Below are 27,498 nucleotides of genomic sequence, written 5' to 3'. Positions count from 1 at the left end.
CAATTTGGTAGCTGTATAGTACTTTTGTTGCAACTATTTGAAATGTATAATACATAGGTTACAGTTACATGTGAACATACCTGTCAGTGCACAACTAAAGCTCCAATCCGCTGGACTCAACCGGGGCCTCAAGTATGGTGTTCAACTTATCTAAGAGTGTTTCTGGGCAGCAATCCGAGCGCTCTCTCTGTGATGCATTATATAATTTAGTGACAAGGTTCCTATGGGTTGTGCTAATAAGCAAAGGCTAGAGTGCCCCCTAGGGCAGGAAGTACATCAGGGAACAGGGGACAGAGCTCTCGTTGGGCAGCTGGAAGGTAGTAGTATATGAAGTTCAAGAGTGTGGTAAGGTGTTGGGCGGTGTGGGCGGTGTGGGCGGTGTGGGCGGTGGGGGCGGAGGAGGCCTGGTGTGTAAGTCCGGCCTGTCTAGAGTATCATGATTTGCTGGAGGCTGCAGGGAGCTCTGGGCCTTGAGGATCTGACGCTACTGACCTCAGTGGCCTGAGTACATTATGGGCTGAGATGTGCTTCGCTGAGATAACTGTGCTATCTCTGAACCACTATTTAACATCACTGCCTGTCCCTGAGGAGTGCTGGGTTACATACAGCCCTGTCACCCTACACAAAACAAGAGCCAGTGGGGCAACTAACTGTGAGTATTGAGCGCTGGGGCTCAGTGTAACCGTGAGTGACAGGCAGGGACAGGTTTGGACGCTCTAGGGGCCTGCCATCTCCACATGCACATCTTCTCATTGAGAGGAAAGTTGCTGGCATAAGCAGCAGCAGCTGATCCATAGGACCAAGTCCAGTCACATCACCTATGCCAAGGGCCACTGAATGTTCGGTTGCTGCAATTTTCTCATAATTATATGTTTGCCGCATTTGCCACATAATGCTGCATAATCTACAGATTTTAACAAATAAAAATGTTTCTAGTTCTATGGTCATATATGAAGGAAGAGGGTGTCCGCAGAAGTGGTACAAGACTTGGGGTAACTGGAACTAATATAGAGGGATGTTGTGTGCTCCACGGGACCCGTACACCTCTCTGCAGGGTGAAGGCTGCCTGGCCACAAAGTGGTTGCAAACTGAGTTGTAAATTAGTACAGTACTATTGGGTTGACCAAATCATCAGGAAAAGATTGGGATTGTCGCATGCACTGTATAATCTTATTTTTGATTGTGGCTAACATGTTTTCTTCTTTACTAAAAAAAGAGTTTAAAAAAAAGTTACTATTAACACAGCAACACGTGTTGCCACACAGTGGAAGGCCCTTTGCAAAGTTGGACTGGTCAGCTTTCTGCTGCTTATTGCTATAGTTGGGGGTTAAACTGGCACTAAAAAGGTGCAACGAATGCCAAGACGGTGTTAACAATTTTAAAATTGACAAAATAATGGAGTAATATTATCGAAAAATGTGCTGCATAATGCATCTTAATTTGCCTTTTCTTGCCACATAATTTACTCAAATCTGCCACATAATTCAGCCCACCACTACCGCATAATTCCACTGGCCCTGCCTATGCCCCTATCCTACCTTCCTGAAGACAATGTCAATTAATCTTGTTCACAATAGGAACCTGGAGCGCCTCCGTTTTAACATGCGTTTCCATGTTGAGGTAACAGCAGCTCCTCCTTTCCCTGCACCTGTAATAGATTCGCCAAGATCGGCAGAAGAACAAGTCTGAAGGGTAGCTTGACTCCAGTGGTACCAACAGAATCCAACTCAAATTGGAAAGAAAGGCAAAAGTTGCAAAGTTATCTTTACCACTCTTAATCTCACAGGCAGAAACTAACTGAGTAGACTCAGGTAGCACACATATTCATATCACTGGGAAGATGTGGAGTCTTACCAGATCAGCATTCATCAATTTAAGATGATGGACCCAAGTGAAGAATTCACAGATATACCTCCCAGCCTGTAAATGAGGCTAACACGCACTGCAAAAAACACACCCTGCTTTCATCCTCAACTGAGAATATAAAATTGTACAGGTTCACCATAAGCCAAAAGGGGGAAACAACGACTTGCAACATTAGCCAGTTCCTTGAGGTAACATTTGTAAAGGCTGCTTCTGACTCTCAAGCGTATTCCGAGGCTGCAGACTCTCATCTGTAAAGCACTGAATTGCCGCCTTATACTGTCATACTGACACGCATTATCTTTGCTATTTTGTAGCTCATCACTGTCATTAGTCATCTCAATGTATTTGTGTATCAGGGTTGCTTTTGATAGGGGAGCTGCACATCATTTCAATGTGGGGGTTGACATGTTTCCGCCCCATACCTTTGTTCATGCAGTGACTTTCTCAGAACCTTGTTTTCCTCTATGTTATCCCAATCTTAGAGGGATTCAGAATCTAGATCTTTTACATGGGTCAGGTAACAGAGCAAAATGAAATTATGGCTCTTATCTTTGGTGAAGCTGGAATATTTGTAAAAAAAGAAATCAGAAACAACATATTCCATGTTCATTAAAAAAGAAACTAGTGTCGTTTTCTTGTGGTCCACAGAATCCAGATCTCAAAACATTGGAACTTTTTGATGAAGACGTTTTGATAAAGTGCCATATAATCTACCAGCACAATCATCTGCATAGTAGATGAATTAGCAAAGGCGCTACTCTACACTTGTTGACTTACTGGTGGCACATCTATTTACTGGTTTTGATGGTACATAATGAACTGGTGTTGTAAATACAATGGGGCAATCATGTCCTACAACTTGTTGTAAACTATGTTACTGATTTGATTGGCACAAAAACATTCACAATAATCCATGCTCCGAAATGACCAAAAGGCAACAAAATTAACAAACGCAAACATAAATAAGGGAGTGCATTCTGATGGAAGAACTAGATGATGGGAGAAGTGTACTGACACCGTTATTTTGATACCAAGGAATTACAATCTTGATCCCTTAGTAAATGGTATACAAATTCAAGAGGGCAAAGTTACTAAAAGAGTAATTATGGGAATGTTATTAACTAATATAGTAATTCTTTTGGGAGCATTTACTACCAGAACAACCCTCATGTGCAAATAGTGCTAAGGGAGGATAGACTTCCTCACATAAAATTTTGATTGTTTTTTACCTGGTCCAGAAATTCACGCAGAGGAGTTCTCCAGCACAGCATGGAGTATTCTTAGGCTCGGTTACACATTTGATATAACCCAGTTGCAGAAGCACTGTGGTACCAATGTCCACTTCACATACATATGTGGTACGCACTTCCCAGCATCTGTTTGCATTGGCAGAGTATTCTGACTGTAATTTTCCAGGTGCAGAATTCTGAAGCCCTCCTAGTTTTGAAAGCAAAACGCAAACCAGATACAGCACTAAGTGATAAGTTCATTGCAGCTTCGGCAAGGACTTTGGAAACAAATATCTCAATTAGTCCCTTATCAAGTGAGAGCACTTTACTAGTTTTACTTGTGGCATTTGTTCTCCTGCATTAACAGGGTGGAAAGTGAGAAACAGGTACCAGCTTTCAACGAGACTTACCAGGTATGGCAAACCTAATTACATTTGAAATGGGAAGACTGAGGTCCATGGTCAATGCTGATAGAAAATCCAACGTGTTTTTGAAGTGTATAGTAGGAGATAGTCCTTCTTCAGGCAGGGAAGTCTTCAGAATTGATTACTTCACCATTTTATTGCTGCACATTCATATTGCAAGATAAATACAATATTCAATGCATTAGTCATGCAAGGGGCTATTCAACTTTGAATTAATTTCAGTTTCATGCCTCAGGTGTGAATAGCTGCTTGGATTAAAGTTCTACAGTGAACACTTCATATAAAATTATTATGCAAGAAATGTGAAATTTGAATATACAAACCTGTAAGTAACAACACATTTCTGTCAGAGAGCGTCCTGCCTGAGTTTTGATTTGATATATCAGCTGCTATTAGGTATTATGTTTTTGTGCCAATCACTGAGGTGAGTTTGTTCACATTGCTGTTCAGTCGTATTAAATGGTGCCTGTGCTCTGTAGTCATATGCATGTGTATGTACGCTTCTGTGTGTAATGGTTGTAAGTCGGAACAACGCATGCTTTTACCACGCATGCCACTCCTCCACAGTCTTTACAACAAATGCGTCTTTACCACGCATTACATTACCACGCATATTGTTATAACAACATGCCTTAGGAAAGCGCTGGACTTTGGAGCGGTATAATGTACTATTCCAACTCCAGTCTGTGCAACAGTAGGGAAAGAATTGGACTTTAAAGTTCAACACCGCTTTCTCTAAGACATGTCGTTGTAATGATATTTGTGGTAAAAAAAATTAGTGGTAAAGACACATTGTTGTAACACCTGTGTTGTAATGGCAGAACGGAGTTTACGCTGCGTTGTTAATTCTGTTTTCTGTGTATAACTTGCCCCACAGGGAGGACGTTCTACGTCTGGCACTCCCAGGACCCTGAGTAAGACATCATGAAGACTTTTTTCCATTTCAGTGCACAGAGTAGTGACAGCTATAGCCAAATCTGGTAGACTCACAATAGCAGCTGAGTTCAGCTATAACGTAGGCCATGGACGAAAAGGAATTGCGACAGCAAATTCTAACCTTGTCATTAAGAGTTTATTAAAATCATGCTTCTCAAACTCTTTTCCTTACTCAATAGCTTAAATGTCACACGCTTCTGATTGTGTAGGAAACTGACCTCTTTCTGTGGTTATGCAGCATGTGAATTGCATTCCCAGCTCCTCACATATGTGCTGTGTGATTGTGGAAGTAGTAAATTTGCTCTTACCTGTACATATGCTTGCCGTGATGACATAATGGTAGTGCACACTCTGCACTTGACATTGTTGCAGGCTGATATTTTGACACCCAATGTTGTAACATATAAACTTCATGTTTTACTGAGAGTAGCCGTTCTTTGCTTACCACACTCCTGTATTCTGTCTTTTTTTCTACTAGGAGTGTGCAGGAGAGCCTCTTTTCTCCCTCTTCTGTGCCATCAAGCAGCAGATGGAAAAAGGTCCCATCGACTCCATCACCGGAGAGGCCCGTTACTCACTGAGCGAGGACAAGCTCATCAGGCAGCAGATAGACTACAAGACACTGGTGAGTTAAGGCCAAGGAAAGTAAACAAGACCTATCTGGGCTTCAAGAGCACAAAGAGCTGGCCATTATTTCAGATGGGTAATTAAGGCCTACTTTTCTACCCTACTGTAACACTTTTGACAAACGGTCAATTTAACCCAACCCGAATTCCTTAGAGCTCAGGCCAGCACCATGCACATCTGGCAGAATAACTTTCCAAGCTTTTTTTGCGACCAATCAGTCCAAAATTTGAGCAGAGAAAGAAAGTTGAGGAAAACTTCTGAAAAAGAATGTTGCCATAATACAAAATATTTAACTATTTTAACAAGTGAACCACCATGCCTCGACCAGTGGTGGCACCTGGAGGGACTGCTGCGGGCCAGGGAGGGGCAGGGTGTGGGGTAGTAAACTCCGGAATTGGGCTGAACGGAGTTGAGTAAAAAAATAAGTAAATAAATAAAACGAATTACATTGCACGCTGCATCGCCGATTTGGCGTTGCAGCGCGCTCAATGTAATTTGTTTTGTTTATTTATTTCTTTACTCAACTCCCGTAGTATCTCCCACAACAAGCTGGGTCAGCCGGCATTCCAGCAAAGGGCATTGACTTGCTCTTCAAGGATAAGCCCTTCAATGCTCCTGTCTGTATTCTGAGTCTATATCTCTCCTTCAAGATGCCCTCCACCGGATCACAATCTTCCTGTTGTTCCCAGTGTAATAGCCTTATAAGCCAGCAAAGGTTCCCGCTGACATCTTACCCTGAATTCTGTAAAAATTGCTTCAGCCAATCTCACGGGCTAACATCTGTGGAGATTTAGCAGAGAGAGGAAGCTGCTAATGAGTTCTGAATAGGATCCTACGAGGCCGCTCTCTTCAGGGGATTATGGTGCAGATTGATTCCTGACAGCCGGCGTGACTCCGGCTCTTGGCTTTGACTGCCGATTGTTATTGCCCTTGCCTGTGTTTTTAAGTTCTTTTCTTCTCCTTTTTATGCAGCTGTTCACTGCAGTGAATAGAAGTTAATTTTGCACAGGGTGTGAGCCAGAGAGTGGTTTTTCATAACGTTGATTGTACATGATTGTGAGGTGCCATTCTTGGGGTGCTAACTCCGCCTTAGCCCTGGTTGCCCTTCAAATGCATCTGGCCTATTAAATTAATCTGGTTACCCTATAGACCAATGTTCCTCTACTTTATTCCCAAATCTTGTTGCTAGGATGAATCCTCTCCACGACCCATGCAAGACACCATGTGATGGATCATTCTCATTTTATTTATAGATTAAAGGTGTTTTTATATTGTAATCTTAAACAGAAGGGCAACAGATTACTTTACATTGTTGAATATAATCTTGCAACCTTTCAAAAGTTAAGGCCGTGCATGCTGCTCTTTGCCATGGAGATACCAGTTTCAAATAGGGATGTGCTCCTTGTTTCCCTTGCATGCCCCCAAAGTATAAGGCAGATAATTACCAGCAAAGCGACCTTACACTGTATAATTCCCAGCAAAGCGACCTTACACTGGATAGTGCCAAATGCCTGTGTTGGACTGGCGCCATGCACATGCCAAATTGAGATTCCAAAATGTTAGTAGGCTTCTGTCCTGGCAAAAAGATCAAGTCTGCCAAAAATCACTGTTTCTTGTCTTAAACGCATTTATATATTTATATAAATGGTGATGAAAAATCAATTTCCTCCTGTGCCCCATCTTCCCCATCGAAAACTCCCCACCTTACTAGCTATTTACCTGTGGGTGGGCACCAGGAAGGAACAGGTTCTCCTCACCTCTGAAGCAACTCCCCTACTGAGTAGATTTGAGGAACTTGAGCTCACGAGAGCTCAATGGTACTATCCTCCACCCCCCCGCAAGGTAACTTGAATGCAGCTTCCTCAAGTCTATTCTGAAATAGGAATCCGAGGGAACTGATGGGATACATCAGGCATATTTTTGATTAATAATTCACCTGGTTTCAGTCAGCAGGGTGCGATTGGGCCTGACTCTCCAGACTGTGTCACCTGGGCTAGTCTTCAAGGCTGACTCTTGGTGTCCTTTCACTCTAAGCTCTTAACAGAGGGAGTGCGCTTTTAGTTGTTAATAAGTTCTATAACAAATACAGATGTCCTTACAGGAAGACTGTTCTGTCTTTAATATTAATTGAATCCGTTCAGTTTGGATAAGAAATCTAGATGTTTCTTAATTCTGGAAGCATCATAACACCCATCTCTTCTGCTCTTGAAAAGTATAGGGCATATTACACAAAGAAAGCACTGAAAGAGCTCATTTAAGACACTGTCTCTACCACAGATCAGACAAGCTGGTGTCTTCAGTAGTTGAAGAACTGGAACGCGCTATGTTACCCTGTCAGCAGTAAATGGTTGCTTTTCACAGGACCTTTAAGGCATCTGCTGCTTTTGCCTAGAAACGTAACCGCATCTGTTGACATATCTAAAGTAAACAAGAAAATATAACAAAATCACATACACAAAGCAACCTAACCAGACAATTAAAATTTAAGAGGGAAAACACAACAGTCAAAACAGAACGCAATACAACAACGACTGTACAACTCAATATTGCATTGTTAAAAGGCAGTACAAGAACATAGCACAAATAACATCAGAAAACATCAGCACCTCAGCAAAATGCCACACAGCAAACACATACAATCATTCTTGTCACCCATCATTACCTCCGGAAATCAGCTCACAACAAGCCCTACCACAACTTAACACCAACAACAAGAAATAGCACCCGTAGAACATGTTTTGCGATGGAGCCCTGATCTCTCTTATTTCTGAGTTTTAGGTTCTTCTCAGTTGCTTTTCCTAAGCACTCTAAAAGAAGTTCATAACTTAACAAGATCAAATATGCTTTTAAAATGTGGTATTTCCACTCAGCGACAATTATATAATGCTTAAAATGATTTACATTAAATTGCTGACATTAAGTTATTCAGATGAGGAGTTAATGCAAGTTTGTTTTGTCTCTGTCTCTCTCTTTCTTAGCCTTTCATCCTTAATCTAGCATCCTACCCCAGCTCCCTTTCCCTGTCTTCCATCTCTTATTTCTAAAGCTCTGCAAATTCTCATTTTTTTTGTTTTTCCATTCCTTTCTTTTCCTCTCAATTTGCTCCCTTTCCTTCACCCATTCGCTTTTTGCTCTTCCTTTCTCCCTCCATTTAATTTCCCCTCTTTCATCCTGCCCTCTGCTCTTGCTTCCTTTCTCTTACCATCTGTGTCTTCCATAGCACTCTCTCCTTTAGTCTCACTATCTCTCACTCACTCTCTTTTTTTTCTTTCACTGGTCTCTTGTTCTCAGTTTCATTGTCCCTCTCTCTCCTTCACCCTTCCTCTTAATCCCTGTTGCATCTCTTCCTGTCTTGCATATTGCTCTCTCCCACTCACTCCCTCCCTCTTTAGTTTATCCCTTATATCATGACAAGACAATAGGCTAGCATTATGCATATTAATTTTATTGCCAGCTCCTTGTAGAACTTCTAAGTATTACATCATTAACGTCAAACTTCTGGAACTTTAGAATGTCCAATAACATAAATAAACTCTGTCACAGCAGCCATCTTCTCCTTTAATCTTCTGCTCCTTGCAAGATAGGTATGGTGTACAGAGTGAAAAATGTTGTAAGTTGTAATTAAATATTGCGGATTTGATTGATATGATTTGTTATTTGTTTATTATTATGATAAGCAGAGTATGTTTGGATGTGTTAAAATTAAAAGGGATGTTTATTTGTCTTTCAGAGATAGTAATTTGTGTTTAAATATAGCATTTTAATACCTAATTTATGGCTTATGGTAGTTTAGTTGTCGGGTAAGTGCAGGTTTTTGTGTTAGTTTGGATATATTAAAAAAAAAGGAGTTTAATTACCGTTGGGCCGCTAGCAAGAGTTTTTGCATCGCTCGCAGAGTAGTTCGACGAACAAGCCGCGTTTTTTCTCGGGCAGCTCGTTGCTGTGTGTGCCTGGAGAGATTCGGTAGGGTGAAGAGCGTCATCGCGCTCACGTGCATGACGACGCATCATGGCCATTTTGTTTAGACAACTAGAGTGTAATCTGATGGCTTGAAGCAAACGCTCGGCCATCAGAGTGAAGTGTGCTCAAGCGTTCTCTCCCAACTGCCAAATCCGCTGTTTCTGTCAGCCGGCAGAGTGGGAGGAGGCGCGTTCGGTTTGTTGTAGTATTATTTCAGGTCAACACAGTTTTTTTCATTAGATATAGCTGATTTTATGTGGGATTGTTTGTTTAGGAGGAATTAATTTTGAATTATATAAAAACAAGGATTGTGACAACAAAACAAAAAAATTAAATAGAGGAGGAGAAGTTTTTAAGGAAAATTATTAATTCTTGATTAACTAGGGTGTACAATCTTGTGGTTCAGGTGATGATGATTTAAGAAAGATAATGCAAGAGGAAGTGAAGAGCTCAATGAAGGCGGTTTTGCAGAGCGAGTTAAGTAGGAAAAGAAAGGCTGTTGAGTGTTCAGAGGATGAGTATTGGTCAGTGGATGAGGAGGAAAGTTATGAGGTGAGAGGTTATGGAAAAAGGTCTAAAAAGACATAGAATATTGAAGTGGGTGTCAGATTTTTGACTAAAGGTAAAGGTTAACCTAGTGCCACAAATGAAGAAGGTGCCCTTAGCGGCACAAAAGATGGTGTCCTTAGCGGCACAAAAGTTGTTGAAAGAGCGCAAGAGGAATTCTTGGACCAGGATACCAAAAATGAGGCAGATTAGTTCATTTTGGATGATTATTGTGACGACGGATAGGATATGGACAATGGCAAGGTAGAGAAGGAAAGGAAGGAGAAAGGTATCATTAAAGATCTTCGGGTGAGGATATGTTTAGTCTGAAATTAATTAGGCATCCTAGAAGCGCGGACTGGTAGACATTGCCTCGGGTGGCTGAATTTTTTAAACTTTGGATAAGGAGGCCGTTAGAAAAGAAGGCCAGAGCAGTTATGAGTGCGGAGTGTTCTCATCCTGTAGTTGATGGACTATTCTGCATGACTTCAGATCTGGATCCGGATTTGATTAGCTTTTTATTTAAGATGGGGCGGGACCCCAGGAAAGGTTTGGAGAGGGCACTCATGCAATGCCAAGATCGATTGTTGGATGTGTTTGGGCCATTGGCCAGAATTTTGGACATGGTGGAAGAGGTCAAAATGAAGAGTGTGGAGGTAGACAATGAATTACTAAGAGGCTGGTCACAAAGGGCAATTTTTTTTTCTCTGGATAATGCAAACGCTGCTTTGTCGGTGGAGAGGTGCAAAGCTATCCTAATGAGGAAAAGTCCTAAGTTAGGGATTTTGCTCAAAAAGAGCCGACAGAGGACCCTAAGGGTCATTTGTTCAGGGAAGGTCTGGTGAAGGGAGTTTGAAAGTATGTTTCAACCTTCACCAACCTAGACAAGGCACAGTCATCTTTAAGAAGAGTTTTTGGTTGAGGTGTTTTTGACCTGGCCCGGGCAAGGGCCCGTTTCCCTAGCCGGTCATTAACAAGGGCTCAATACCAATCCCAGGGGTTTGCCGCTTTAAGTGGGTTCCAGTCCGCGACTCGGTTTTATCCTCAAAGCGGAACAGCAGGCAGGATGCGTCAAGCAAGGGGACGAGCGCAGTTTATCCCAGGATCTCAGAGTAAGTATGAAGACTGTTTTTGATTCTTCACCAAGCAGGGTAGGAGGAAGGTTGAAATGGTTTGTAGACAATTGGGAGAAATTACAAAGGACAGATGGGTTATTCACGCACTGAAAGGTTAAGTGTTAGAGTTCAAGGAAATGCCAAAGCAATTGAAGGAGCCAGGTCAGTTGTTTTTTTCAAAAGGACTTCAAGAGGTAGTAGGTATAGAAGTAAGGGAAATGTTGCAGAAAGGGGCAATAGAGAAAGTTTCAGAAGAAGATTGGGGGTTCTTAAGTACAATGTTTTGGGTAAAAAAGCAGAAAAAAGGATGGAGACCCGTGAGAAACTTGAGTGGGTTGAATCAGTATGTTGTTATCGGGCACTTCAAGTTGGAGGGCATCAATCTTTTGAGGGAGAGCGATTGGTTAGTGAAGTTGGATCTAAAAGATGTGTATTTCACTATTCCAATAGTGGAAGAAAGTCGCAGGTTTCTTCAGTTCAGGTGGGTGGGTCAGCTGTTTCAGTTTTCTGCCCTTCCATTTGGACTGGCATCGGCCCCATGGTGTTTTACAAAGGTGTTGAGACCAATAGCCATGTTCCTCAGGCAGAGAGGAGTCCGTATGATAATGTACTTCGATTATTTTTTGATAATGTCACAGTGTCAAGATGAGTTGAAGAAGCAGTTATTTCTGACTTTGCATGTTTTAGAAGTATTGGGTTTCTTGGTCAATAGAGAAAAATCAGTTTTGGATGCCAGTCAATGTTTGTAGTTTTTGGGTTTTGTGGTAAACACAGTGGAGAAAACTCTAAGTTTACCAGAGAAGAAGGTGGTAAAGATAAGGTCAGAAGTGAAAGGGATGTTGAGGAAGGAACAAGTCACTCTAAGATCTTTAGCAAGTGTGATTGGATTGTTTGCTTCAAATTCTATTCAGGCTGTTTTTCAAGGGCCACTTCATTACAGGGCTTTGCAGAGATTAAAAGCAGAAGTGCTGAGGAAGTGTTTCTGGTGTGGAGATCAAGTTTTTCTATCAGCGGAGGCTCAGGAGGAGCTCATCTGGTGGTTGGAGAATCCGGAGGCTTGGAATGGCGGGCAATTTTCGGAATTTGTCCAGATTATATGTTAGAGATAGACATGAGCTTCTTTGGTTGGGGGCATGTTTGGAGGATCAGGAGGCAGGTGGGAGATTGTCCTTGGAAGAGTGGCTGGAGCACATAAAAGGTTTGGAAATGAGGGAAGGTCTTTATGCATTGAGGAGTTTTGGGAAAAAATTAAGAAATGTAAATGTTTTGTTGAGGATGGACAGCGTTTCAACAGTTCGTTATATAAACCGCTTAGGTGGAAGCACATCGAGGAATCTGACTCAGTTAGCCAAGTGGATTTGGAGTTTTTGTCTAGAGCAGAAAATTGGTTTGTAGGCAGTGTACTTACCAGGTCAGAACAATGTTGTGGCAGACTGGAATTCTAGGTATCTCAGAGATTACAGCGATTGGAAGCTGAATGTTCTATACTTCAAAAGGTTTTTAAAGGTTTGGGGTCCACTGGAGGTTGACGTTCCAGTTGTAATGTTATTACAGTTGGAGACTGGATCTGTTGGCAGAGGAAGTGGATGCATTCCAGCAGGATTGGAGGAAAGTTCGGGGGTATGCATTTCCCCCATTTGCATTGATACAGAGTGTGTTGTTGGTGGTGAGGTGGCAGAGATGTCAGCTGGTTCTTGTAACGCCATTTTGGGCTGGACAGACATGGTTTCTAGGGCTTTTGGAAAGGGCAACAGAGTAGCCTTTCTCAATTCCGGAGTCAGAGGATATGATTTTAGGGGAAGGAGGAGTTTTTCTTCCTTTGGTGATGGATGGGGCTTTGAGCCTTCTTGTTTGGAAGATTTCAGGAGAGGAGTGCAGTTCAGAACTCTTTTGGAGCAGGCTCAGGAGTTGCTCAAGGAGTCTTGAGCACCAGTAACTAGGGAAAGATATGTGGGAGCATGGAAGAAATGGGTTGATTGATGCTTGGAAAGGAGTTTGGAACCCGTGGAGGCATCTGCCATTGAGTTGACTAATTTTGTATCTTCTTTGAGAAGGGTTTGAGTTACAGAACTATTAATTATTATAGGTTTGCAATTGCTGCAGGGCATGGTTTGGTATGGGGTTGCTCAGTAGGTAGAGAGCTGTTAGTTTGTAGGGTTATGAAAGGCGTTAAGTTGAAGAGACCCCTCCAAGGCCAAGATGCAGTAGTTTGTGGGATGTTAACACACTTTTTAATTTGAAGGCTGGCCTGCAAATTAGTATTTGACTCTGAAGCAGTTATCTGATAAGCTAGCAAGTCTACTGTGCCTGGAGAATCTCTGATGTCAAGGCGTTAGATGTTAGTAACAGATATGATAATCCAGATGGGGTTATTTTAACAATTACTAAAAGAACGAAATGTATGTCTTCTACGATTTTTTTATCCAAAATTTGAGGAACATCCTAAATTGTGTGTGGTAAGATGCTTGAGAGAATATGGGAATAAGCTGTGTGAATTCAGAAGGCATGGTGACAATCAGTTGTTGATTTCATATGTGAAGCCTTTTAGGCCAGTGACTACAGCTACTATTGCTAGATGGGTGAGGTTTTGTATGTTTGAAGCAGGTGTGAGTTTGCAGGAGTATGGTGCTAATTCGGTGAGAGGAGCGATGGCGAGTAACGTTTTCTTGTCAGGTGGTCAGTTGAAAGAAATTTTGCGTGCAGCAGATTGGTCGAATGCAGATGTATTTGCTAAATTCTATTTGAGGCCTATGAGTCATGATTCATCTGTGGTTTTATCACAGCTTTGAACATGCATAATGCTAGCCTCCAGTCTTGTCATGAAATGTAGATTCTCCAAGTTTATGTAGGGAGAATCTGGATTGCATTAAAGACATGGAGGATAGCATTATCCCTCCCAACCTCCCGGGTTGGAATTCGGAGGGGGAGTGATCTATTGCAAATTGTAGTATGTCTTGGTTTCTTTAAAAAAGTCCCAATGAGGAAGGGTTTATTTATAATTTAAAATTTGTTTCAGATGTCCAGTAAAGGAGGACCTGAGGAAGTTTTTCATTGTGCAAATAAGCTGGTGTTTGCGTCCTTTGCAGCTTAAAAGTGGAAGATTTCTGCTGTGACAGGGTTATATATGTTATTGGACATACTAAAGTTCCAGAATTTTGATGTTAGTGATGAAATTTTTTGAAGTGCTGCAAGGAGCTGGCAAAAGTAATATGCATAATGCTAGCCTCCGTATCTTTAATGAAATCCAGATTCTCTTTACACAAACTTAGAGAATCTACATTCCCTCTTCTATCTCTCTCCCTCTTCTTTTCAATTTTCTTCTTCAAGGTCACCCCAGTCCTTTTCTCCTCTTCTCTGATTTATTGAGGGTTGTTCAATTATTAGGCTAATAGTCTCAACCACTTTGATTGAAAATGTTTTTTGGAAACTGATAATGTGGAATATATATGTTTTGGAAAAACTTTGATATTTGAACTTTCAACATTAACCATAATTTACCATTAATACAATACTAGAGATAGAAGGATGAATCTGCCAAGTTGTGGGCAAGGCAGGCAATGGCTGTAGCCACGATCAAAGTTCAGGCCTCGTTGAGGTTGTATATCTAAATCAGGACTTCTGCTCCCTTTTAAATTCAACTGAATATTTTTAAACTAGAATTAACTTAACAGACATTTAACGATTTTGAACTACATATATCTGACTAAATGTTTAAAATTAAATGTATTCCACCTTAAAAGTTTGGGGTTATTATCTAGATTTCTCCCCCTGTTTCTGTGTTTCTCATTTATTGAGCTCGCTATTACTCCTAACAGTCTCTCTCACACCCGACATACTCTCTCTTTTTTTCTCCTCCCTCTCTCCCTGCCCTCTATTTCATGACAGATACTGTTTCCAGTCAGGATTTCAGTGTGGTAGCCCATGGTCTGCAGGGTGTTGTAATCTTGTGTGCTTCCATTGAACTCATCATAATAACACACCTGAAATCCATGATTTACAGGTGAAAAGTTCAGGACTGAGACAGCCTGTAATGACCTAGAGTGAGGCAGCAACCCTAACCATCTCTCTGCTCCCTCCATCCCTGTTTTTCTCTCTCTTACTATCACCCTGATTCTCAGAGTTGAATGCGCTTGTGAGTGTACACTACATCTGAAAAACATTGACTAGAGGCTGGGAGTTCGTTGACCCTGATTCACAGAATCGGACTCGGTGGATTTCCATGCTTGGGTGCTGGACTTCTATTTGAGGACAGTCTGATAGTATGGTGGAAGTCCTGAAGTTTAACCACAGTGACAGAGTGGGAATGTGGGTGTTCAGAGGGTGCAAGGGTGTGGCTCTGCAATATATGGTGTTAACCCCTATACCCTGTTTCTGGGTATTTACAAAGAGTTTGCAGGTCGTATTTCCTCCATGTAAAAAAACACACGCACACATATACACACACCTTTGTACCTGGATAATCTGGAGGAAAGCCATCACAACCAGCACCTCTGCTTATCTTGCAGACAAGCTTACCAACTCTGATGGTACTCAGCACACCGGCATTCGAGACAGCATCCGACTGCAGACTAAAATTCCTGAATCCATCAAGACCACCCCAATGTTGGTTCAATTTAGGAAAGAGTTGAAGATTCACCTGTTTAAAGAACACTACATCACCATGCACTAATCTTCCATATCCCAGCTGCCTCAACTACTACACATTGACTTTATGCTTATCTTTGACCCTGAATAGCCATTTGGTGATGTTCACACTACAGAAATACCATATCAACACATACATATAAGTGCCCATCTATTTGAGAAAGGAAAGGGTTTGTGCCTAATTTCCACGGGTGCTGAGATGAAGGCGTTCTCTATAGAACAAACGCCTGGCAGTCTTTGAGCCCCAGCAACTTCCCCCTGCCTAGATATGAAAACTGCTCAAGTTCCCTCCATCTCACCCACCATCGATGTACCCCATCGCCCTGTACCCCTCTGTTTGCAATAAATATGCGGGAGCCCATAACAGTTCCAAGGCTGTTTGTTGAACATCATCCATTTGTTGGGGGTGCAGGGAATATCACATAAAGAGTAAAAAGACGCGGCCATTAAACTCTTCAAGCCGTGATTGCTGGGCCAGGCAAATCCAAAGATATCTGGAGGCATGTTTCACTTCTTATGAGATCTGATTGGCTATGGGCAATTTGCAGTATGCATTTCCAAAGGCAAAAAGTCAAAATAAATGGGACCAGCAAATGAAACAATTCAATTCAGCGGATGTTACAGCGTCTTAAGTCTGTTTCGCTGCTATTAAGGGAGCGCTTATTAGAACACTAAAGGCGAATGACCGTGAAATGAGAAATAAATGAGTATTTAGAGAAATCCTATTTCTTGTGCCCGACATGGGCCTCGCGTGGACTCTGCGCATTACACGGAGATGGAGGCGATCTTCCACGTGCCCGCTCGAGGCCATGAGATGGCAGGTCTGATGATGGCAGCGCGCGTAGGGGGCATTTGAAGGGTAGGAGTGGTACATGCTTCAGATATACAGGGCTAAGACATTCAGCCTTTCCCGCCTTAGAAAGTGTATGTATAATTCAGTACATATCATTAACCCAGAAGCTTTAGAAACAATACGTAGGTGGAAAATGGTAACTGGCAGAGTGCAGCATGTCTTTCAATATGGCGACGAAAACAAGACTATGGCATTGATGGTGTCAAATCCCCCGAATGGTGCAAAAGGAGACCTAATCCTAGGTCTTATCACTGAGTTTAAAGGGACGAGGGTATGAGGATAGTGTGGGGGACAGAGCTGTGAAGATCAGCAGATCTAGCAGAACCGCTGCACCCCTCTGTCGAAGCAGAGGTCAAGCAGGTTGAAAAAGGTTTTTTATACTACAAGGACATGGCAGGGGGTACCTCTCTTCTGACATGCACTTTGGGTCTGGGGACACTTGGATGCTTCTCATCATTGCAGCTAAGAGCTATTGAGGAGCAGAGCATGTACACCCATTGAATGCAAAGTCAGGCCATTGCATCTACAATTAAGCACACACACAACCACACATACACACCAATCAGATGCTGAGCCTCTCAATCGCACAGATCAATCCTTGTGGAAGTAGCAAGGGCCACTCCCTCCACCAGCCACGTCTTGGCCACTAATGCCATAGCCACGTCTTTCCCACATATGCCACAAATGAGATCTCCCATCAAGTGGTGCTCACATGACCCCCTGCAAAAACCCAGGATTTTACCGGTCCACAACCATAGTCAGTTTCATCCAACCATGCTTAAATGAAAACAAGCAAAAACCCACATAGGGCTGACCATGACTCGCGCATTCCGAGGTGGCTGAAATGTCAGAGCCCAGAATCACCAATTATGGCTGGTATATCCTCCTTTGTAATGTAATATTTTGAGTTTTCCCAGAACGGAATGGGGAATAACATACGGGACTTGGATTAATCAAGCCCATTCCTGCATGTTTGTCATTATTCAAGGTGTGTTTGTGTATACAGATTACTTCTGCTACAGCTTTAGGAGGATAATCATGAGTGCAGAATCACCAAGGGAGTAAAACAGGTGCTGATTCACGCCCAGTGCCCTCAGTGGTTGGAAGCAACACATGCTACCCAAATCGCTGTCCATTTACTCCTGATAATACTTAACATTGTTTACCAGAAGAAGAGAAAAACTTTAGCACAGCACATCGCATAACAAGGGACATGAGGCTCCCACAAACAAGGGGTGCTGTCGACGTTTGCACCAAAATTAGGAGAGAACTGCCTCGAGCCACACCAGCATGCCGTAGACCATTGCAAATAATGATTGGATACCCATGGAGACTGCAAACATGTATTTCAGATGGGCCCAGTAGGCGATCCGTGTAGGTAGCTCATTGGTTAGTGCACCTGGTGCCGAGTTATATGGTTACCGACACAAAATAATAGATTTCAAGTCTATTGGGTAGGTGGTTTTGTTGTAAATTGTGTGTAGGCCCTAGACTTCGAAAAGAGGGTATTGTGTGTGCTCTAGATACAACTACTAGTGTAATAAAACATCCCATAAATCCATCATTTTGGTGGCTGATAGAAAGGCACCTGATTTGTGGTAAGCCATGGTCGGATAGACATTTTCTACTGTGTTACACAATACTTATCTTTCATACCAGTGATGGAATAGAGTGGGCAGTGCTGAAAAGACACACTCGAGAGCCACAGTATCATGTGATACCAGGCACTGCCTCTTCCCACCCCCTTTTGCGGTGTGAAGCCTGCTCATCCCCAGATGACTTTAATTAACATTTGGAAAGGAAAAATGGGGTAATAATGCATTCTAACCTATTGCTGTCTACGGGGAAAACCGGAGCTGGACCGGTCAGTTGTCGGTGAACGATTGTCCTTACTTTCGGGCCAGAATGGAAATGCATCTTTTGAAAAACATTATACTTCAAGTTAGTAAGCTTCACCTAGAAGGAACTTCAGTGCTCTCCTGCTCCATGTGATGTGGGCTAATGTGCTGTTGTGTGTCTCACGTAGAAATCCAAGCCTGACGAGAAGCTATTTTCAGCGACCTCTGTCTTGCAAAAAGGTATCTATGAAGCTTGTTAACTACTCAATATCAAGATGCTGCAGACAGTGGAGCACTTGCTGCTAACAACATCTGGTGTGACCTACGGATCATATGTTCAGATCTCGGCAATACAGACTTGAGATAACCAGCCTTCATGTGTCTAAAAATTGAGTAAGAATACATTGGGTTGTAAGAGACCCTGCAATTTGCAGTGCTTCTCCATAGCAAAACTGTCCGAGTAAGTTCTACTTAAAAACAAGTGAATATTATTTTTTCCTGTGTCGTGAAGGTAAGTGGTGAACGGGCTCACGAGACATTTACTTTGAGTTTCCACACTTCTTGACCTGAAGAGTCGGTACTGAAGGGCAAGTCTCCATGACACCTGGTTCACAAGATAAATAATCCCAATAAGGAACATTTTTCAAGCAGACGAACAGTTTGACTAGTGGCCAATGAGTCCTTATCAGTGTCTCTTTTCGTTGGAACAGAAGAATGTTGTGGTTGAAAAAGAACAATCTTTCAGCCTGGTCCGTGAAACTGCAGCTTGCTCATGCCTTTCACAGATGTGCACAATTGTGGGCACGAGACTCCAGGAAACGTTCTGATGGCCGCAGTCAGACACACAGTGTCCGATTCTGTAAAGTGTTATCAACGGAGCGTATGAGTTGAGATGTTCTGGTGCATGTGCTTCTGACCTGAGAGCTTTGCCAGCTTGGTGCCTTGCTGAACTTGATTCTCCTTCCTTTCACAGGTCCTGAATTGCATTAACCATGATAATGTGAACAGTCCTGAGATCCCGGTGAAGATCCTGAACTGCGACACTCTGACGCAGGTGAAGGAGAAGATACTGGATGCCCTGTTCAAGAACGTGCCGTGCTCCCTGAGGCCAAAGGCAGCAGACATGGACTTAGGTATGTGAGCATACTGATGGGAGGTGTTGAGCATTGCAATGAGGACTCCTCTGTATTGTGCATAGGGTAGGATAGAGGTTCTGAATTGCAGGAAGTAGGTGTTGCCTGATACATAGTTTGAGGATGCATTGATAGCACATTTGAGTTTTAAGGATGTTGAGAAAAGGATCATGCTTCAGGTAGTTTTATGGCTGAAGAAGTCATACCATTGATTCTGAAAACGGCCAGAGAAAGGTACTTGTGTGTCTCTGATTTCATCTGGTCACTAAGGACCCCATTAGAGTGTTGGGCTGAAGGCCATCCGACAGCTCGTCGGTGGCATTCCGCCTGGCATCTGAGGCATTCGGCCGACCCCCCTTTTATGATATTGGTTGTCCCTCCGATGCCTATGGGGGGAATCCGCTCTGCCTCCTGCAGGCTCAAGGATCCCATCTGGTAGGAGGGTGGATTGTAATCCCCAGAATGGAGCAGGCACCACCGTGGGGATTACGATGCACGTTTCCAACAGCCTTTCTATGATGGTCTAACTGCCTTAGAAGGGCTGTCGGAAATGGACTTTGGGGGCCCCTAAAAGGGCCCCCTCCCCCGCGGTCTCTGCTAAGAGGCCTGGCGGGCACCTATGGTGCCCCCCAAACATCCATGCATTGTGTAAGAGGCACCGCATGGTGCCTGCCACATGGTGTATGGATGTTTCAAAAGTGTATATTTCCTATTGCGGCTTGTGCTGCAGCCCGCAGCATAAGCCGCAATAGGGAAGATACACTTTCTGACCACTGTGAAGGTGGTTGCATTCGAATGTGGGAAGCGGGACTGCCGACCTCTCGTCGGGTGGTCCTGTTTCTGCAGCTTTGTGATGGGACCTTAGGAGTTTGATGGCTCATGGGACACATAAGAGACTGGGCTATTTCTTTGCCTTGTAGATTTGGCACAGGACCAATTCTCATGCACTGACTTTTTGCTGTTGCAGTGTACATTCTGTAATTGAATTTAAACTCCGCTGAAAGTGTTGACATTGAACTAATAGCGCTTATCCGGGCAGAGTGCTGGACAGAGATCTCAAGTGCTGGGCATCACATTCAAAGGCAGCAGCAAAATGTACCTTGTGCCCATAAAAAGAAACGTGTGAAAAAGAAGTAAAAAAGGGAATAAATCCAAATAGGAGAATTTCGGTTAATTGTTACAAATGTATCCTTCGGTTTGTGCTGGAAAATATGGACTTTATAGGGGGATAGAGCATACATTTTCGAACTATTAGTGCGTGGAGATAGTTGTCCTGGTAACAAGCTTGAATAGCCCCAGCTCCCAAGATCTAATCAAAAGGTTGACACTCATCAACTGGCTATTGTGTCATATTTTGATAAGAGGCGCTAAGAAATCGCAGTACAAATGTATTATGCGCCGCTGTGTCCTAACATTGATTGATGATGTGTTTGATGATCTTTTGACAGCCATGATTTACTCTTCGTGTGCTGGGAATTATTCTCTTTCTTCCAAGGTTCCACTGGTGTGCTTTGATCAACAATAAATGGAGCACAAATGAAATAGTGTAATAACCCCAGAGCCATCATTAAAGCGAAAGGGCTGCCCTATCGATACAGTAAAGGAAGTGATATGAAGGGCTCACCACAAGGATACGTTACCTTCCAAGGATATATTATCTCATGCTTACAAAACTTGAAAAAACTCAAATCATATAATTGGGTAAATGTATGACAGTCAACCTACTTTACAATCTCATAATGCCATCCTGGGGCTCTGCTTACACAAATTACTCAGACTTTGCTTCTCCGCTGACTCCTTACCGGATATTCTTACTGCCTTACCAGCAGATTATTACATACTGTCTGCAAACAGAAAATCTGGAAAATCTGGTGGTGGCGTCGCAGCCATTATTCACAAAGACCTTACGTTCACCACCCTATCCTCTTTAGATTTACCAGGTACTGAAAACCTGGTAATTAAATCTGACACTGACATAGGAACTATGGTATTGGTGCTGATTTATCGCCCACCTATGCCCATGCCTACATTCCCAGTCTCTCTATCTGAGCAACTGGCCGGTCTGACCGTTGATTATGATAAGGTCATGCTAATAGGGGATTTAAACTACTGGTATAACAACCGGGAGGCAGGACCTCATGCCTCTGAACTTTTTGAGCTTCTCTCCAATTTGAATTTTCAGCAACATGTCCTGATCCCCACCCATAACAAAAGTCATATCTTGGACCAGATTTGGTCTTACAACACTCCTACTTCTAGCCCTTCGGCCTCACCCTGTATATGGTCTGACCACCATTTGTTACAATTCTCCATCACTTTGCAGGGTAACTTAAAAAACTCAAAAAACCCTGTGCCCTTGGGAGGGTTAGCCAGGAAATGGAGATCTCTAAACATCCAAGATTTCATATCTACCCTGACTAACTCCCTTCCGGTTCAGGATCCGGACATTAATCTGATGGATAAGGAATTCACGGATTGGCTTTTATCTGCCTGCGACGTACATGTTCCTCTTAAAAAGTTCTCCCGCGCTCGCCGAATGGACGCCCATAGGTGGTTTTCCATAGACCTAAAAAATCAAAAATTAGAACTCCGTCAACTAGAAAGAAAATGGAGGCAGGGTTATCATGATACAGATAGACGCTCATTCACGACAGCTCGTAGGAAATACAAGAGCTCCATCTTAGCTGCCAAAGCAGCCTTTTTCTCAGAAAAAATTTCCAAGGCTCAAAACAAATCGAGAGAAATCTTTAGAGTCGTAAATGATCTATGCAGTGATACTAGAACCTCTCCTTCTCAATCCCCAACTCAACTGCTGTGTAATCAGCTTAACGATTTCTTTAAGGAGAAGATTGATATCATAAAGGCTAGTATACAAGTTACTCATGTCACGGCAGCCAGTGAGGAAACCTGCGGAAATCCACAGAAACTCCAGTCTATCCCCCTTATTGACCTACCCAAAATGACCGAGTTAATGAACCGCGTAAAGTCTGGGTCTCCCAATGACCCTTGTCCCCCGCATATATTGAAGGAAGTTTACTCAACACTTCCTCATGGAATACTCCCTCTCCTAAATAGATCTTTATCTCAGGGAATAGTCCCCAACTCATTCTTTTCCTACTTTAACACCTGAAAGCCTCGACAAACTGGCTCACCAAGTGAAGTCGGGGTCCCCTGCGGATCCGCTGTGCTCAGCTGTGTTCAAAGACTTAGCGGTACATGACATCTCTCCGTTATGTTCTTTGATCAATACGTCGCTTACATACGGCGTAGTCCCACTGAAGTGGAAGCGAGCTATGGTTCGTCCTATCCTTAAGAAACCCAATTCGGATGGTAGCAAGCCCGAGAGTTATCGGCCAATCTCACTCTTACCGTGGCCTGCTAAGGTGACTGAGGCGCATGTCAATGCGGTCCTCTCGGAACATCTGCTTCATGCTGATGTCCTCGATGTGACGCAGAATGGATTCAGGGCCGGTCATAGCACGGAGACGGCTCTGCTGTATATGGTGGAGCATCTTCGCTCCGTGCTCGATGCGGGGCAAACGGCGGCGCTGGTGCTATTAGATCTGAGCGCCGCCTTTGATACCGTATCGCACCCGATCCTTCTGCGTCGCTTAGAGGAAGTTGGCGTCACCGGCATCGCTCTCCAATGGTTCCGGTCCTTTTTAGCCAATCGGGCCTTTAGCGTGACCGTCCCGCCGTACCAGTCCAAATACCATCCTCTGGACCTGGGGGTCCCCCAAGGCTCCTCGCCGAGTCCTACGTTGTTCAATCTATAAGTAAGGCCGCTAGCTGAGGTTGTCAAGCAATGGGGTATGACAATGGTGTCATACGCCGATGACACCCAGCTAGCGGTTACGATCAGCGGGGATGCCGACGTCGATGCCCCCAGGTTCCAACAAGGACTGCGGGCGGTCGCCGGCTGGATGACGTCCAACTGTCTCCAGCTGAACGCTAGTAAGACCGAGGTCATGATTTTTGGCAGACAACCGGAACTTTGGGGAGAGAGATGGTGGCCAGGGGATCTGGGTCCTACTCCCATCCCAGTTGCCGAGCTTAAAAACCTCGGGGTATGGCTGGACCCTTCCCTTACGTTTGTCTGTCACACCAAATGTACGGCGGCCTGCTGCTTTGGTATCCTGCGCGGGCTCCGTCCAGTGCTCAAGTTCTTTGATGCCTCCACTAGGCAGCTCATGATCCAAGCTACGGTCATCTCTAGGCTGGATTATGCGAGCTCCCTTCTGGTAGGCCTGAACCAGGCAGAGATCGGACGCTTGCAACGGATCTAGAATGCCGCAGCAAGATCGGTGGTGGGATTACCTAGATCATGTCCCACCTCTAGTACTCTGCGTTCATTGCATTGGCTCCCGGTGGCCCAGCGGATCCAGTTCAAGGTCCTCTGTGTCGCCTATAAGATTCTGAAGGGGTCCCTTGCTATGATTCTGGCTACACTTTTGGCCCATTACATTCCAGCCCGAGCTCTAAGATCTGCTGATCTAGAACTGGCTGTTGTCCCGCGCTTCAAGCGGAGCAGAGCTGGCGGGCGCTCCTTTCAAGTTCGTGCAGCGGTGCTCTGGAACTCCCTTCCCCCAGCGATTCGTGCCCTTGGGGATTTTCTCTCTTTTCGCCGTGCGGTGAAAACTTTTTTATTCCCTTAGTTTAAATTTGTCTGATTTATTGTTTCGTTGTGTTGTGCAGCTGCCTTGTCGGGCGCCAGGACGCTCCTTGGCTGAAGCATCTGTGCGCCTAATAAAAACGCATAACATAACATAACATAACATAACATAACATAACATTTAAAAATGCCATTTTAGTCCCATTAATAAAAAAAACGGGTGCTGATGCTTCAATTCTATCTAACTACCGTCCCATATCCCTCCTTCCGTTTGCCGCCAAGCTGCTCGAAGCTCATGTGGCTAGCTGTATTTCTAACTTCATAGAGACATCTGACTACCTGGAGCCAAACCAAGCCGGATTCCGCCAGGCACACTCTACCGAGGCGGTTATCCTTGCTGTCCTGGATACTTTAAGGTCCAACGCCGATAATGACACTCATCAGGCCCTTGTACTCCTGGACCTGTCGGCCGCGTTCGACACGGTGGACCACACCATCTTATTACACCGTGTCGAACAAGCCGGCCTTAGCGGCTTGGTTCTTGGCTGGATCAAGTCCTTTCTGAAGGACCGATCCCAGGCAGTTAAGCTGGAGAACTTCTTGGCACCTAAACTCCCCACTACCTGCGGCGTACCGCAGGGGTCATCATTATCTCCCCTCCTATTCAACCTATACCTTAAACCCCTGCTGCAATCCCTAAAAAACAGGAAAGTCACCATTTATAATTATGCGGATGACCTGCAGCTGGTATTCCCTTTAAATTCAACGGACTCGGTTGAAGAATTCCAGTCCACTATGCTGCATATTCAGGGTTGGATGGACGAGAACCATTTAAAGCTCAACCCTGGAAAGACCGAGTTGGTACTCCCTGGTAACAGTGCAATGAGTTGGGGTCCTCATTTCTGGCCAACCTCGATGGGGTCCCCTCCAAACCCCTCTCATTCGGTGAAGAGCCTTGGGGTCACTCTCAACTCCGACCTCTCACTGAAAAGTCAGGTCGGAACGGTGATCTCCTCCAGCTTCTTCCAATTACGAAAGATCAAGAATATTGCCCATTTATTTACACACTCTGCTCTTATCCAGGTGGTAATCGCCCTGGTTCTCTCCCGTCTCGATTTTTCCAATTCCATATATCTGGGCCTCCCTCTTGCCCTTTCCAAACGCCTGCAGATTGTTCAAAACCATGCTGCTAGATTAATATTTAAATGCAATCGCAGGAACTCGCCGAAACCTCTGTTAGCCTCTCTTCATTGGCTTCCTATTGCCCACTGGATTACCTTTAAAGTGGGCTGCCTAGTCTGCAAGGCCCTCCATGGCAAGAGCCCAAGGTTCGTTAATCATTTAATAAACAAATACGAACCGACCCGCAACCTTCGCTCTGCCCATCTGTCCCTCCTCACGCTGCCATCGTATAAAAGAAAACGTCTGGGCGGATGCCGGTTCACCTACCTTGCCCCTAAGATATGGAACTCCTTCCCCCTGTCTCTCCGGACCTGCACCGATCTGGCGATGTTTAGGGGTGCTTTGAAGACTTGGTTATTCAAGCAGGCGCACAGTTAGGCCATTATTTTACCATCTGTCTCATTTTTTAGCGCCATGAAACCTCTGGGTGACCGTGCGCTTGACAAATTTCGAATAACATAACATAACAGAACTCTGGGTTAGTTCACCCAATCAAAAGGGGAGTAGAATGCTGGAATTACCCAATGCTGTTTGCATGCGGTCTGGGTTCACTGAAGGTCTGCAAACAGAGATGGACAGTTGGCCTGTCTGTCTTCTGTGTTGGAAACAATAAGGTATGTGTAAGGGTGCTAAATGTAAGCTACAGCAGTTAATTGCCCTTTCCCCTTATTTCGTGATTTCAGTGCTCAGTTTGAGCCTGTTATTGCAGGTGGGGCCCAACAGCACTCGTTTTTGTGGACTGGTACTTACTTTATCTCCTCAGACTTCGTTCCAGAGCAAGAGAGAACAAACACAAAAGGAAAGAAGGAGGAACAGAAGTTGGAAAAAAGTGGCAAGTGTAGACAGCAGGGAGGAAAAAAGAACTTGCAAGATTGAGATGAGAAGGCAGGGCTCGTCTGGTGGTGGATTACAGGGGCACCCGGTGGGATCAAGGCAATACATCCTTAGCATTTAGCAACCCCACCTTTATAAGTGCTTCTGTGCAAAACACTAGGCCCCAGCACTTTTACAGATGAAGCACTGCTTCCACATTGAGAATTAACTATGATTAATGCCTCTGCACAGGTCAGTAACTTGTACTCATTTCACCAGAACCCCTCAATGGCATTAAACGTTTATAAAGCACGGTTAGCCTCTACAGAACATCTAAGTTTTAGCGAAAGAAATTGGCATGAGTGCGAACAAAGTCATAGAAGAGTAGATTTTTGGCCAATCTGCAAAATTATTTTAAGAGAGACTAGATTTCAAGTTCTCCTCGGCTCACTGTACTTGTGCCGTTTGAATCTTGACGCTCTTCATGTTGTTATATCTTGTGAAGTGCTTGTGGAAAAATACAGCAAACCGGCCTAGAGTACCGACAATATCAGCCTCACAATAAAAACTCATTAGCCCCAGCTCCATTTTCTTCTTCAGCGAGAGCGCGTAGACTTCAAGGCCGACATGCTTCCACAGTAATTCCGTCAATTTTCGAATATCATTGAATCAGAGCCACTGTCCTTGAATTCAGCAGACATGACTGTATAGAAATGGATCACGTTTGAGTCGGATATTATTTACGTGGGCTTCCCGTCACTTTGTTGGAATGTTATGACTTTTATTGAGCCTCTGTAGTCTTGGTGATTGGTGCTTAGAGTTTCCGATGATAAAAGCAGCACTTTATTTGTCAGCATTACTGTGTTTTGTGCATTTCAGTAGCACTGGAGCCCACTTGTTTGGAATTTGTATAGCATGGTGTACCTTTTGCATTTGGCTACTTCAGAACACAGTTGCACCATTTCAAGCCATTGCATGCTGTGAGTGTGCCCACGTCGGTACCCTCTTGCATTGGACAAGCATGCTTTTGGCCCCCTTGGTGGGTGGCATGGTCCCCTGTGAGAAGCATGGGGATGGAGTCGAAGCATTAGGCACCAGGTTGCATGACGTTTCCTGCTCTAATGATTTGTCGCATGCTACCTCTCTCCCTTGGGTTAATTGTCTGCATCTAATGACTGAAAACTAGAACCATTCCGTGGCTTATAGGCTGAAAAACATAAAGCAAGATGGTGGCCATATGCAGATTATTTCGCACAGGTCCTTGGTTAATACCACATTCATTTTGTAGGGTATTAAAAAGAAGCAGAACAATAATTAGTCAAGCCAGGCTAGGGCCCACTTGCACTTTGACACACCAGTGCTCTTCAAAGCACCAGCATGAGCAGGGTTGGCCAACTTATAGGAAAGCTAGACGTAAGATTTCTATTGCATTGAATGGTGTCATTTCAACAAATCGTAGGGGTTTCAGAGGTTATATTATAAGCCCTTTGACACGGTTGTATGTGATTTTATAGAAGCATTATTTAATGAAACACCATTACCGCCCTCCAAGGCGTGGCAGAGTTTAAAAGCGGCACCCCTGCATAACAGCTGATGAAACTCTTTCTTGTCTCTGGCTCCTGGCTGACCTCGTCATTGGTGTGATATAGAGGTAACAAACTTCTTACATTGAAGATGCTCAAAGTGCTTGATACTGTTCGAGTCAACAATGATATTCAG

General features: G+C 43.8%; 1 protein-coding gene across 1 annotated transcript in view; it reads left to right on the top strand.

The window, feature by feature from the left end:
• Positions 1–27,498, top strand: part of PLXNA4 (plexin A4) — a 1,016,639-nt gene that overhangs the window by 869,419 nt on the left and 119,722 nt on the right. Inside the window, exons 25-26 of the mRNA XM_078677443.1 lie at positions 4,935–5,081; positions 19,013–19,172. Coding sequence (XP_078533569.1) covers positions 4,935–5,081; positions 19,013–19,172 — 307 coding nt within the window. The remainder of the gene's footprint in view (positions 1–4,934; positions 5,082–19,012; positions 19,173–27,498) is intronic.

This window comes from Lissotriton helveticus, chromosome 1_1, assembly GCF_964261635.1.
Source record: "Lissotriton helveticus chromosome 1_1, aLisHel1.1, whole genome shotgun sequence".
Lineage (NCBI taxonomy): Eukaryota > Metazoa > Chordata > Amphibia > Caudata > Salamandridae > Lissotriton > Lissotriton helveticus.
Note: the sequence above shows the minus strand (reverse complement) of the source record. Positions and strands in the feature narration are given on the sequence as shown.